This window comes from Anarrhichthys ocellatus, unplaced genomic scaffold (assembly GCF_004355925.1).
Source record: "Anarrhichthys ocellatus isolate YVR2014 unplaced genomic scaffold, GSC_Weel_1.0 scaffold7, whole genome shotgun sequence".
Lineage (NCBI taxonomy): Eukaryota > Metazoa > Chordata > Actinopteri > Perciformes > Anarhichadidae > Anarrhichthys > Anarrhichthys ocellatus.
In genome coordinates this window covers 13,006,587-13,019,086 of record NW_022280037.1, presented here as the reverse complement: position 1 = coordinate 13,019,086, position 12,500 = coordinate 13,006,587, and the positions used below count along the sequence as shown (strand labels likewise).

Here is a 12,500-nt window from a genome sequence, read left to right as displayed (position 1 = left end):
TAAAAGCTAATAATTAAGGGCGTGGCCTCTTTGAGTGACAGGTTGGTGTCGTAACAGGTCACTGTCTGTCTCTCTCCCTCTTTTTTTCTCTCTCTCTCTCTGTCTCTCTCTGTGTCTCTCTCTCTCTGTCTCTCTCTCTCTCTCTGTCTGTCTGTCTGTCTGTCTCTCTCTCTCTCTCTCTCTCTCAGTATAAAGCAGCTCTTTGTTCAGATGTTGAATAGTGAGATCCATCCAGCTTCCTACAGGGTCATCATCACACACAAACACGTTTTTACTTCTATACTCATGAGGACATACTTCATTCACTGGCCTCTGACCAGTTGAGATAAGCATTAGTTTAACTTTAGTATTAGTTTAACTAAAACTAATCTATACAGTGTAACTCCGTGTTAACCCCCATACAGCCCTTTAAGGACCGACAGTGAACACAGTTAGTTCTGAATCAGCATTAATGAAGCTACAATAGTTGAAATTAGCTCAGACTGTTGATTAGCATAAACTCAATGATCTGCCAGATCGTTGAACTACAAAAGCACAGGAAGAATGTGACAGAGTGATGCGTCCCTCTACTCACAAACAATCTGTGGCGGTCAGATATTTGCTGATAAAAGATTCTTTGGTATGAAGCGTAACGGATTTCAGGAAAACAATCCTCGTTTTGAGAGTATTTCTGGAATTCCTCTCCGCTTTCTTCTTCTTCTGCTCGTATTGTTTTGTCTGGCGCTGTCTTTGCCAGGAGAGAATTCCCAGGGTTCTTAGGGGGTCAGAGGTCGCCTGGCATCATCCCACAGCCTGTGTGAGTCAACCTCCTCTCTGCCAACACTCACACACTCACTTCATCTCTCACTTGTTTTCATGTCCAACGGTACTGAACTTTGTTTCCGCTGCTCATTGGAGTAGTTCAAAAGAAAACGACGATTGTTGTCTGTTGTTATGGTGACAACAAACATCTGTAAACAATAAACGTCTGTAAAGAGTGTAGCATTAAAGCATGGTGGGATTAGCAAGCTAGCTTACGAGCCAGCCGCTGCTAGTTAGGTAGCTGGCTTGCTCAGCCCCCCCCCCCTTTCCAAGCATGGTGGAGATCTACGGTGGCCTAGCGGTATGGATCGGTTTCTTTAGGATTTTAGTACAACTTATTAATACTCTGCTTTTCTACATGAAGAAATTATTGTAACATTTTAAAAACAAATACATTGAGAACTGAATTGTTATTCACTGTTTAGATATTCTTAAATATGGTTTCTAGAGCTGCAACAGCAGAGTGATGATAAATGACACCGAAACGTCAAAAAGTACAAATAAAATGCACCAGTACCGTCAGGGCTTATCAATACTACGGTCTTTAATCATTTAGCACCGGGGTCCGTTTAATACCGGGTTTCTAAACGCATCACTCCCTTCAGATAACGTAAGACACTAAAGTCTCTCTAGAGCCGGTGTTCAGTTTGTCCCTTGTGGGCTGCTGTAGAAACATGGCGGTGCAAGATGGCGGACTCCCTATGAAGCTATAAATGTATTTTTCTAAGCTAATGAAAACACTATAATTCTTAGTTTCGGGTGAATATTATATTAAATATCTGCATAAACCTCTCTTAAATGTTACATGTCCTGACAGTAAAGTTTGTCCTGAGGGGGGCGCTAGAGATAATAACATCATAAAAGTAGACGTTTACATGTAATTTGACCTGCAGCTTCTTCTTTTTTTTTTTACTACGTCATAACTGTTTATGTGAGCCAAACGTAAAATAACCAACACTTTCAACCAGTTTTAATCGTATGAATAGAGCAGATATTACGATCATGAAATCCATAAACAGCCGAGGGATTTGTTTCTCCTTTTTGCTTCTTTAATGGACAGTTATTGGTTTGTGAGTTCATTCAACTCGTCTGTGATGTGTCTCTCTGTTTCCTTCTCATGTCGGTCTGTCTCTCAACAGACTGGTAGAAATGTCACCCACTCTTTGCTTTGTACTAATGACCTCCCAGCGACACACACACACACACACACACACACACACACACGTGACAGGCTGCGAGGCTGAATGGCGAGCCGCCTTTACCGGCCAGTCAAATGGCTCATTCATCTGGTTTCCATGGTGACAATTAAAACATGTTGCCGGGTCTTTTGTTGCGTCGCCTCGTTTGAAAAGAGAGAAAGTCTCTTTTTTTAAACCATCTTTTTGTCCAAACAGCAGGGTTGTTTTTAGCAGAAACTCTCAGCAACACACAGAAGGCCGAGTTTAGATTGAGTTTGATTTAAATTAAAGGTTCAGTTCAGTTTTACACCATCAAGAAGGTTGAGAAGAAGAAATAATTAGAATCTTCACAATTTTAAGGGTTTACAGAGAGATAGGTGTGTGTATTAATAAGGGCTAAATTAAAGAAAGTGTGTTAAACATAAGTTATTCCTAAAGAGTCAACATTTGTTAAAAACCACCTTAAAATTTTGAAGGAGAAATGAACACACACACACCCTCACACACACACACACACACACACACACACACAGGTTGAAGTGTCTGGCAGCATAAATGGGGTGTCAGAGAGCCACTTCCTGCTCTTTCAGAGCCGGTGGGACATCCATCTCTACCGGAGACACACACACACAAATGTAAGCAAGCATACAGTGTTTTTTCTCCCCTCTTTGTGTATCTCCTGCACACACACACACACACACTCTCACACACACACACACACTTTGTTTGGGAAGAAAACAGCAGAGACAGGTGGATGTGGAGGAGGAGTTAGTGGTTCGTGGTACTCGTCTGTACACTGTTAGAAGTATTATTAAAGATATCTAATACTTATTGGTACTGTGGAGCGAGCTTATAAAAACATTCACAACTTCACGTCGGGTAATACTATTTAACAGTTAACTTCATGGATATAAAATTAAGATTCATGTTATTTACAGCCCAGTATCTTTAGGAACTCTAATATTTGATAACTACATGGTTTATAGTCATTGCCAATCATTGTCGTCGCCATCTTGGATTACGGCCGTCACCATGTTGTTTTTTGCAACCAGTGAACAGGAAGTGACCATATCTGGACTGAGGAGGAGTGACGTAGAGACGCCGTATACGTCGCTGGTAGAGACCTGTCAATCACTCTGTAGCCCCGCCCTAAAGCATACCCTGCTTTATGGTCTGTTTGACTCTAAATGGACCATAATGTACTAAATGAACATCATGCTGTATTGAAGAAGACTTGAAACTAGAGATTGAGACCATAAACTCATGTTTACAATGTTTACTAAGGTAATAAATCAAGAGAGAAGTAGAGTCATTTTCTCATAGACTTCTATACAACCAGAGGAGTCACCCCCTGGTGGACAGCGGAGATAATGCAGCTTTAACACATGAAGCTTTGGCTTCACTATTCAAAACTGGAGGTTGCCGCTTGGTGCCAATATAGGATGTTTAGATGTTTATTCTTTTACCCTAAACTTTCCTTAAACTACATATACCTTAACCGTAGTATATTTCCTTAAGCAACAATCTTTTTATCACATTGTAATCATCCGGTAATTGCCGTGGAGAGTAATCACTACAGGAAAAGGAATCAACCTTACTCTCAATAAAGAAGAAGAGGGAAGTAAGCATGGAGAGGAGGAAGAGGAAACAGAAGAGGTAGACAACCTAAAGAGGAGAAAAAGATGGAAGGAGAGAGAGTTCCAGAAGAGAAACAGAAAAACGAAGAGGATGAAGACACGACGACAGAGGAGAAGAGAACAGATGAGGAGGAAGGAGGATGAAGATGCATCCTTATCGCCTCCCCCGAACTTTAGCTGCCGCGACGACAAAATATTTCCGTTACGCAGCCTCCGACAAACTTCTCTCATTTGGCGGATAAGATGAATCTGCGAGAAGAGAGAAGAAGAAAAAAAACTGATGTTCAAAATGCATTAAATGTTTTTCATGTATGACTGCATTTTTGCTGACATTTCAGCTCCGTGCTCATTAATATGGAGACCAAATTAAACTTATGATTGCTTGTTGATTTTCTCTCCCTCTCTCCTCTCCTCTCCTCCCCCATCTTCCCCTCTCGCCTGTTTCGTCATGCGTTTATCTCTTGTTTCTCTGTTTGGAAAGCTCTTTATGTGTTTTCTTAAACCATATTCATAGTGATATGTATAATGTATAAATATGTCTCTTTGTAAAAAAGTATTACCATGTTTGTGGTGGAAAAAAATCACAAAAGGTGTTTTTCCTTTAGAGTTTATCTAATAATACACCACTATTTATCTCTCTTTCACTCTCTATTTATTGACTGTATCTCTCTCTTTCACTCTATTTCTTCACTTTATCTCTCTCTTTCACTCCATTTATTGACTGTATCTCTCTCTTTCACTCTCTATTTCTTTACTGTATCTCTCTCTTTCACTCTATTTCTTCACTTTATCTCTCTCACTCTATTTCTTTACTGTATCTCTCTCTTTCACTCTATTTCTTTACTGTTTCTCTCTCTTTCACTCTATTTCTTTGCTGTATCTCTTTCACTCTATTTCTTTGCTGTATCTCTCTCTTTCACTCTATTTCTTTGCTGTATCTCTCTCTTTCACTCTCTATTTCTTTACTGTATCTCTCTCTTTCACTCTATTTCTTTACTGTATCTCTCTTTCACTCTATTTCTTTGCTGTATCTCTCTCTTTCACTCTATTTATTTACTGTATCTCTCTCCTTCACTGTCTTTGTAGTGTCCTCTTCCTCCTCCCTCTGTCTCCGTCCTCAGGCCTGTGTATCTCAGTCCATCCTTGCATGGAGATTGACTAGAGGCATGAATACATCACAACTAGCCATCCATGCATCTCCTCCCCCCTCCTCACCCCATCACTCCCTCCCCCCTCCACCGTCCCATTTCTCAAAGATCCCTCTCTCAGCACTTATCTCAAAGTTCGGATCTCATGCATTTTAATCGGCGTGTCTGTCGTCCTTTCTCTCCTTCTTTTCTTTGACTTTGGATCAGTGGCATCCTTCAAACAAACAACAATAACAACAAAACAACCCCCCACTCCTCCTCCCCACCAGCTCTTTTTCCCCCTTTTAAATCAATATTTGCCATCAGCGAATAAATCGTATAATTTCCTCACTGTTAGACGAGTGTGACGCCGACATATTTACCTTCCACTCGTCTCTCTCTCTTTTTTTTTGTGCTGTCGATCCCTCGTTCTCGCGGCGTGGCTATTAGCTAAGTGAAGGGGATGGATGGCCGTGAAGCGCCAAGCGATAGCATCTCCATCAGAATCGGCGACAGTGAAAAATGGCTGCCGCCTCTCTGATGACAGCGCAGCAAAAACACACACACACACACACACACACATGCATATGTCCTCACACACACACAGAGTCAGACAAGAGACATTTAAATATTCAAATGGGCCCAGGCGGTAATGATAAATGACAAGGGAAAAGTAGAATCAAGTAGCTATCGATGCAGAAAATGAAAAGAGGAGAAAGAGGAGGGAAATTAAGCAAAAAAAAAAAAATGGAGGCATCGAAGGAGAGTTACGCCAACAACTGAAAAGAGGAAAGAAAGAGAGGAGCTGGATGGAGAATGATGGAGAAAGAGGAAGTATGGATTACAAGAGGAGGGCTGAAGGAGTGTTACACTAAAGACAATAAAAAGTGTTGAAAAATGGAGGGAGGGCTTTAAATGAACAGACAAGGACAAAGAGAGAGAGCGACAAAAGACGAAAGGACTCGAGATAAAATAAAAAGGAGAGAGAGAGGACAGGATGACGGACGATTTGAAAAGTTTAATTGAAATATTTTAAATTGGAGCGGACACAAACAAGTTTAACAAAATAGGGGGAAGCAAAAAGGAGGATGTGAAAGAGGAGAGAGGGCAGGATGATGAAGGGATGAAAGAGAAGAGAAGAAAGGAAAAGGAGAGAGGAAACAAAGGATGTGACGAAATGAGTTCAGAGCGAAAGAGAATTGAGAGAAATCAAGCAACAAGGACAGTTTGAAGGAATGAAAAGAGAAGGAAGTGTAGCATCAGAGAGCATCTGCTGGATTTGGAAATACAACGAATGAAGTCCTAAAACCTGTCAAAGACTCAACTTTATTTGCACTTCTTGTTACCTCATCTTTGAAGTCAATCGCCCAATCTCGATCTCCACCCTCACGGACTTTGAGGCGCGTCCCTTCAAAGTTCGTGAGCGCTCTCTCGCAGACATTTTGACCCTTTTATGAACGCTCTCCGTAAATCCACATTTCAGCAGACTTTGCGTGAGGGAATTACCTACAATTTATAACATTTTTAGGTTGAACCAGGTGGCAACCTCCTGTTCTGCCGAGTGAAGCCGATGCGAAAGTGTCTGCATTCTCTCTAGTGTCCACCAGGGGGTGACTCCTCTGGTTGTATAGAAGTCTATGAGAAAATGACTCTACTTCTCTCTTGATTTATTACCTCAGTAAACATTGTAAACATGAGTTTATGGTCTCAATCTCTAGTTTCAAGTCTTCTTCAATACAGCATGATGTTCATTTAGTAAATGATGGTCCATTTAGAGTCAAACAGACCATAAAGCAGGGGATGCTTTAGGGGCGGGGCTACAGAGTGATTGACAGGTCTCTACCAGCGTCTCTATGTCACTCCTCCTCAGTCCAGATATGAAACAAAAGTTGCAGAGGTGTCTTAAAAAAAGAGTGTGAATGAGACGACTAAACGTCCTCACTAGAACACTAGTCCTCCTTTAGCTCAGTGGAGGAGACGTGAAGTCATGTGACCGTGGTGGAGTTCTTATATAGACTAACGTTAGCTTTTTACTTTACACTTCAAACAACATCACAAAACGTCTAAGTATCATAAAAGTTTGTTTTCTGCAATCATCCAAAACCCAATGGAAGCTTCTTGTGGAGGGAAACAGCGTGATTCTAACTTCCTGTTGGACTACAAACATATTGAATTCCTGCAGAACTCTAAAGAAAAAGAGAGAACAGCAGGGAATCATTTCTCTTTCTTCCAGTATTCAGTGTGTAAGGAAAGAAAATCACATTCCTTTCAGTTGAATCTGGTAAAATTCCTGGTTGGGTTTAGTTGATGAAGTCCTCATACATATCTTATAAGAATGCATCAGTTCATTACGTACAGTAAGCTCAATAAATATCAATAAACTATGTGGAAGAAGAACACATGATATAAATAGAAAAGCGTGCAGTGTCTCGGCTCCCCGACCGCAGCGCTCAAACAAAAGCACAAACCAGAAGATATTCACTGATACAAAATGGAGCACTTCTTTAAAAATGTCTCCAGAAAGAGACTCGTGCAGTCTGCCGCCGAGCGCTGCTGCTGCGTTTGATTCCCGCTCGTCTGTGCAGCTGCCACAGTTTTACCTTTTTAAAGCGGTCAAAGCAGCGACTGAGATGTGCTGAAGAACTGCTACGAATGCCTCAAACATTTCATCACGAGATGAGCTGCAAACAACAACATAAAAAAACAGATCTGCTCCGCTTGTGTGTGTTTTGAAAGACCAGTTAGAGGAATGCTCCACCAAAAACGCCGTGTTTTGAGTATCAAATGTTCTCCACCTGCAGACTCCAGGAGCTTCCTCTTCTGTGGAGGACGAGTGTCATATCAGAGAGCTGAACTCCACCATGTCTCCTACAAAATATCTCTCTTTTTGTCAGATGCGTTTTGGAGGAAACATAAGGAACTGCTCGGAATATGTTTCTGTGCACAAAAGTTGCATAAACACCCCCATAACAATCTTAATCATGCTTTAGTTGCTTTGGGTGGAAATTAAAAAGAAAATAAATAAAATATTGACTGTGATTGATTCCACGATATACGGATTAAAAGACATTACGGTCGCTACAAAACATCTTTGGGAATATGCAAATTAGTTTTAAATGAATTGTTATGGTGTCCATGTCCTGCTATTTGCTCTGTGATACACTGGCACTATTAGAATTGTTTAATATATATATAACATGTGGATGAGTGACTTATGCACACCTGTTGGAAACAGATTTGTCCAAAATGACAAAAGCAAACGGTAGAAACGTTTTAGCTCCGCCTTTCAGGAAAACCATTTGATACTTAAAGTAAAATAAGAAATAATTCTCCATCAAGTTTTCTTTTTTTTCCAAAGCTGGTTGAGATCTGTGTGTCTGTATTATGTAGACTTTGTCCAACTTAAATGACGAGCTAATAAGACCAGTTTTTCCTAAATATGGGGAACAAAAGTTCTGTAATCTTTTGAGTCCGATCGAGGTCTTTTGTCCTCCCTTTCTTCTATCCACACGTTTCCTGTCAGCTCTCCAGTGAATCCACAAGAATACGTTCTTTAAAAGAGGAACTCCACCCTCCAGTCAGGAAGGGTTAAGCTTAGTTTACACTTGAGGTGCGTCAGACGGGTCACAAATGGTTCTCTGATATCATGTCTGAGGATTTTACAAAAAAAGCCAATTCATTTTTAGATGCTTTAGAAACAGGAGGTCTTAAAATTCCACATTTGAGTAAATATTTTGCAGCCAAATTAAATAGTTTACAGGATATTAAACCGTTGTTTCTTTATAATACATTTGATACTTGACTTGTTTCTTTACAGTTCTTGTATAAAGACATTAAAGTCGTCCATGAATATGAGATTTGAGTTTACAGATGATTACAATCCCTCGTTGTCATTGAGGAGGTTGTTTTATGGTGTGTTGACGGTTAAACTTCAGGGTTTGGGGTGAATTTCAATGAAGGTATTGAAATTCTGTTTCATTATGTTTCAAAATGTCACCAGTTGTAAAGTCTGTCCACCTGTGTGACGGCTGTCTGTCCTCCGTCCTCCAGAGCAGCCATGCTGAGCTGATGACGATGGAGAGCAGGAAGACCAGCCTGCTGGGCCGAGCCGAGTCCCTGAAGAGGAGCGGAACCGAGCTGCCCGGCAACTTCCACGGCAACGTACACAACCTGACACACACGTGGAGACAGCTGGAGGTAACACACACACACAAAAACACACGGTGTCAAGTTTCAGCGACAGTGTCTGGAGGATCACATATCTCTCTTCTGTCAGGACTGTGTGTGAGTGTGAGGCTAATTTTAGGCTAATCAGCACTGATCTAATCCAGAACATGGAGATGATAATTAGTGTCGTCTCAATTAAGGAGCCCTGCTGCCACCACGGCCTTTAAATCTGGGGTGGATTGTATGCTGCGGTGGTTTGTCGGACAAAATATCTCTGGTTGACAAATGATCTCAACTTTCTGGAGCTTTCAATCACTTTAAAATGGTCTTCGTTTCGCAAATAAGTTGCCAGTTTTCATGGGAATTGTAGGTGTTTCAATTTCCATCCTTCCCCAAGGCTCTTCATGGATCTTTGTGAAATTTCGTTCCAGATCTTAGACCCAGCAGCACATTGTAGTAACTAGTGCAATGCCAAATTGAGGCTGTCCATCGCAAGAAAGCAGGCTCACTGATCTGAGATCAAACAATCGAACCAGGCGGTGGTGATAAGGAATCGATATTCTGTTACTTCATCTATCGCCTCAAATGTTTTCTGAAACATATTTTAGTTTCCTGTTCAGCCGTAAAATGAGAAACTTTGTGACTCCGGTCGCTCAGTCGAGCCAAAAAAATAAGCACCACCCACTTGCCGGAGTGAACACACGCCATAGGCTCGCCGGGAGGGCTGATCACAAAAAAACGAAATCAGTCTTTCCGTTTGTTGGCCCCGGATTTGGTGGTCCGAATTGCACCAACTTCGAAACTGCACGTCCTAAGTTCCCAAGCAATACTTCCGCCAAGTGTGAAATAGATCGGTGAGACTCGAGATATGTGAAGGACACAGTCACACATAGAGAGTCCTAGCTTTATAGACCGCCTCCAAACCTCCTCCTGGTTTGTGAGGGTGTTGATGGATGAGTAAAAGGCAAATGGATGAATCACTTAAAATGTATTTTTCTTGTGAAGGCGAGGACGCGTTGGTGTAGCTGGGAAATGTGGTTTTAATTTGGAAAAGCATCAGCACTAACAATGCTGCCTCTTTTAAGACGGCGGCTTCCTGTCATAAAGCCAAAGATCAGTCGCTCGATCAGAGACACCAGGTGATAATCAAGTCTGAGATCGAGGCAGGGTAACCTTGTAGAGAAAGTTTCCTTCAAGTCGTCATCACAGGAGAAAGTCATCGGGAAATGAAAACGCAGAGAAGCGTCTGCACAGGTTCAGATTGACTGAGAGACGAACACACAAACAGCTGTTTGATTTTCCAATCTGTTTGAAGCAGCTCTGCACTGTGAAGACTGAAGACGTCCTCCGTCACTGTTTGGAGGGAGGGCACATCGTTTCTACAACACAGCTGAAGTCGTGTGATAGTCGACAGTGTTTGAGTGCATGAATACGTAAAATACGTACAAACCGGGAAAGATAAACAAATTACACCTAAAGTCGTAAACCAAAGGAGAAAAACGTAATCTTTAAGACTTCACTCTACAGCTGATGTTCTGAAAACTCTAAAATATAGCATGAGGTGCAAAGGACTTTGTTTTACGTCGCTATCTCGGTATTTGGGCGTTATCATCTTGGTTTTTGACTGTCGCCATCTTGGTTTTTGACTGTCGCCATCTTGGTTTTTGCCCTTCACCATTGCCATCTTTTTTTTTTTTTTTACAACCTGAAGTGACAGGAGAGGGTGAAGCAACAGGACACTATCGGACATCTTTGTTACATTTAACGTTGGTGAAGTGAAAACACAAAGTGAAAGGATTGAAGTTGTAAAGACGAAAACACAGACAACCCCCACACAGGTCTCTCTCTCTGTCAATCACAGTAAGCCCCGCCCTAAAGCATACCCTGCTTTATGGTCTGTTTGACTCTAAATGGACCATAATTTACTAAATGAACATCACGCTGTATTGAAGAAGACTTGAAACTAGCGATCCCCTTGTTTTCTAAACAATTTTCATCTTCTTTACTTGTTTATGAGGAGATGAACTTTTGCTACGTGAACACCTGAAGTAAATCCTACCTGCGACTCTTCTGTCTGTAACATTCTAAAGTTTGTGTGCCTTGCTGACGGGCACGTAGGCAGCAGTTGTTCATCTTCACCGGGGCGTGGTGATTAAATCCAGGTCTGTGGTGACGGTGACAGCTGGCTGGCGGCTCGTCAGGAGGCTCAAATGTGACGATGTGACTTTGTTCCTCCGAAGAATCAAACCGTCTCCTGTCGACTGAGCGGCCGCGTACACACACACACAGAGCCATCTGTGTGTGTGTGTGTGTGTGTGTCGACTGAGCGGCCGCGTACACACACACACAGAGCCATCTGTGTGTGTGTGTGTGTGTGTCGTCTGCTTGTAGTCCCTAATGACGACACACACACATTATCGTCTCACACACAAGTTCAAAGTTATTGGAAGTCTGTGTTTGTATTTACATATGTATCAACCTCTGAAACAGATTCAGTTTTTGAAATTAAACAACAGCAACAGATGAGTCTCCGTCTCTCTCTCCGTCTCTCTCTCTCTGTCTCTCTCTGTCTTTTAGCTATGGTTTACACCTTATAGTATGTATTTTAAACAATATGTTGCATACTCTACACTGTTAATATTTAGCAGGACAGAGTAGCTAATGTTTCTTTAAAGTATCAACACCTCCTTCCTACTCCTTTATTTATTTCTCTTCTCCCCTCTTTCCATCTTTATTACTTTCTTTGATCAGTTCTACAACAATAAGAACTTAAATATAATCAAATCATTTTAGGCAAACAATGTCAAACATTAGCTCCTCGACTGTTGGGGCTTGATGTGTTTCTTTGTGAAAAGTAAATTAAATATCTTTAACCGTTGGTCAAATAAAATAAAGATGAACTTTAGGCTGCAGGATCATTTTAAACGGCATTTTTCATTATTTTCTGACATTTTATAGAGAAAGTAATCAATACAAAGAAAAAACAGAATGATGGACATTTTTGTTTGTTGCAGCCACACTTTCTTTGTCCTCCCACTCTTTCTTCACCTCCCCAGACCTCTCCATCATCCTCTGTCACTCTTCCTCCCGTGTCCTCCCCCCTCATTCATTCTTCCTCCTTTCTCTCTTTCTCTCATCCCTCTCTTTCTTATCTGAATTTTGAAGGTGATTTTGTTTTTCTTGCCAAAATGTTCCCGATATATCAAAGGTCTCACCTCCGTTTGTCTCTCTTTCTCTCTCTCTATTCGTCTTTGCTTCCCTCCCCCTCCTCCCCCTTCCAACATGGCGTCTGAGTAGCATATTAACGGGCCTATCAGTGCTGGCGTCGGCATCTGCTGCTCTGACACAAATTGGGAATTAACTGGAATTGATGTCCTGTGCCTCGCCTCTGAACTGTCCTGGCCTTATGAAGAATTTATGATACACACACATGCACACACGCAGAAGAAAATAAAGAGGTTGTAAATTAACTTTAATCTTTTCTGTTGTGGATTTTGGCAGCAGCTTGTCATTTTTCGCAGTGGTTCAAGGTCAAACTGTGTGAGGAGACAGACAGACAGACAGACTCACAGACTCACAGACAGACAGAC

The 12,500-nt window shown here is 41.5% G+C and overlaps 1 protein-coding gene across 1 annotated transcript in view; it reads left to right on the top strand.

Moving 5' to 3' along the window:
* LOC116383690 (A-kinase anchor protein 6-like) overlaps positions 1 to 12,500 on the top strand; it is an 81,449-nt gene that overhangs the window by 25,375 nt on the left and 43,574 nt on the right. The window contains exon 3 of the mRNA XM_031847713.1: positions 8,794 to 8,940. Coding sequence (XP_031703573.1) covers positions 8,794 to 8,940 — 147 coding nt within the window. The remainder of the gene's footprint in view (positions 1 to 8,793; positions 8,941 to 12,500) is intronic.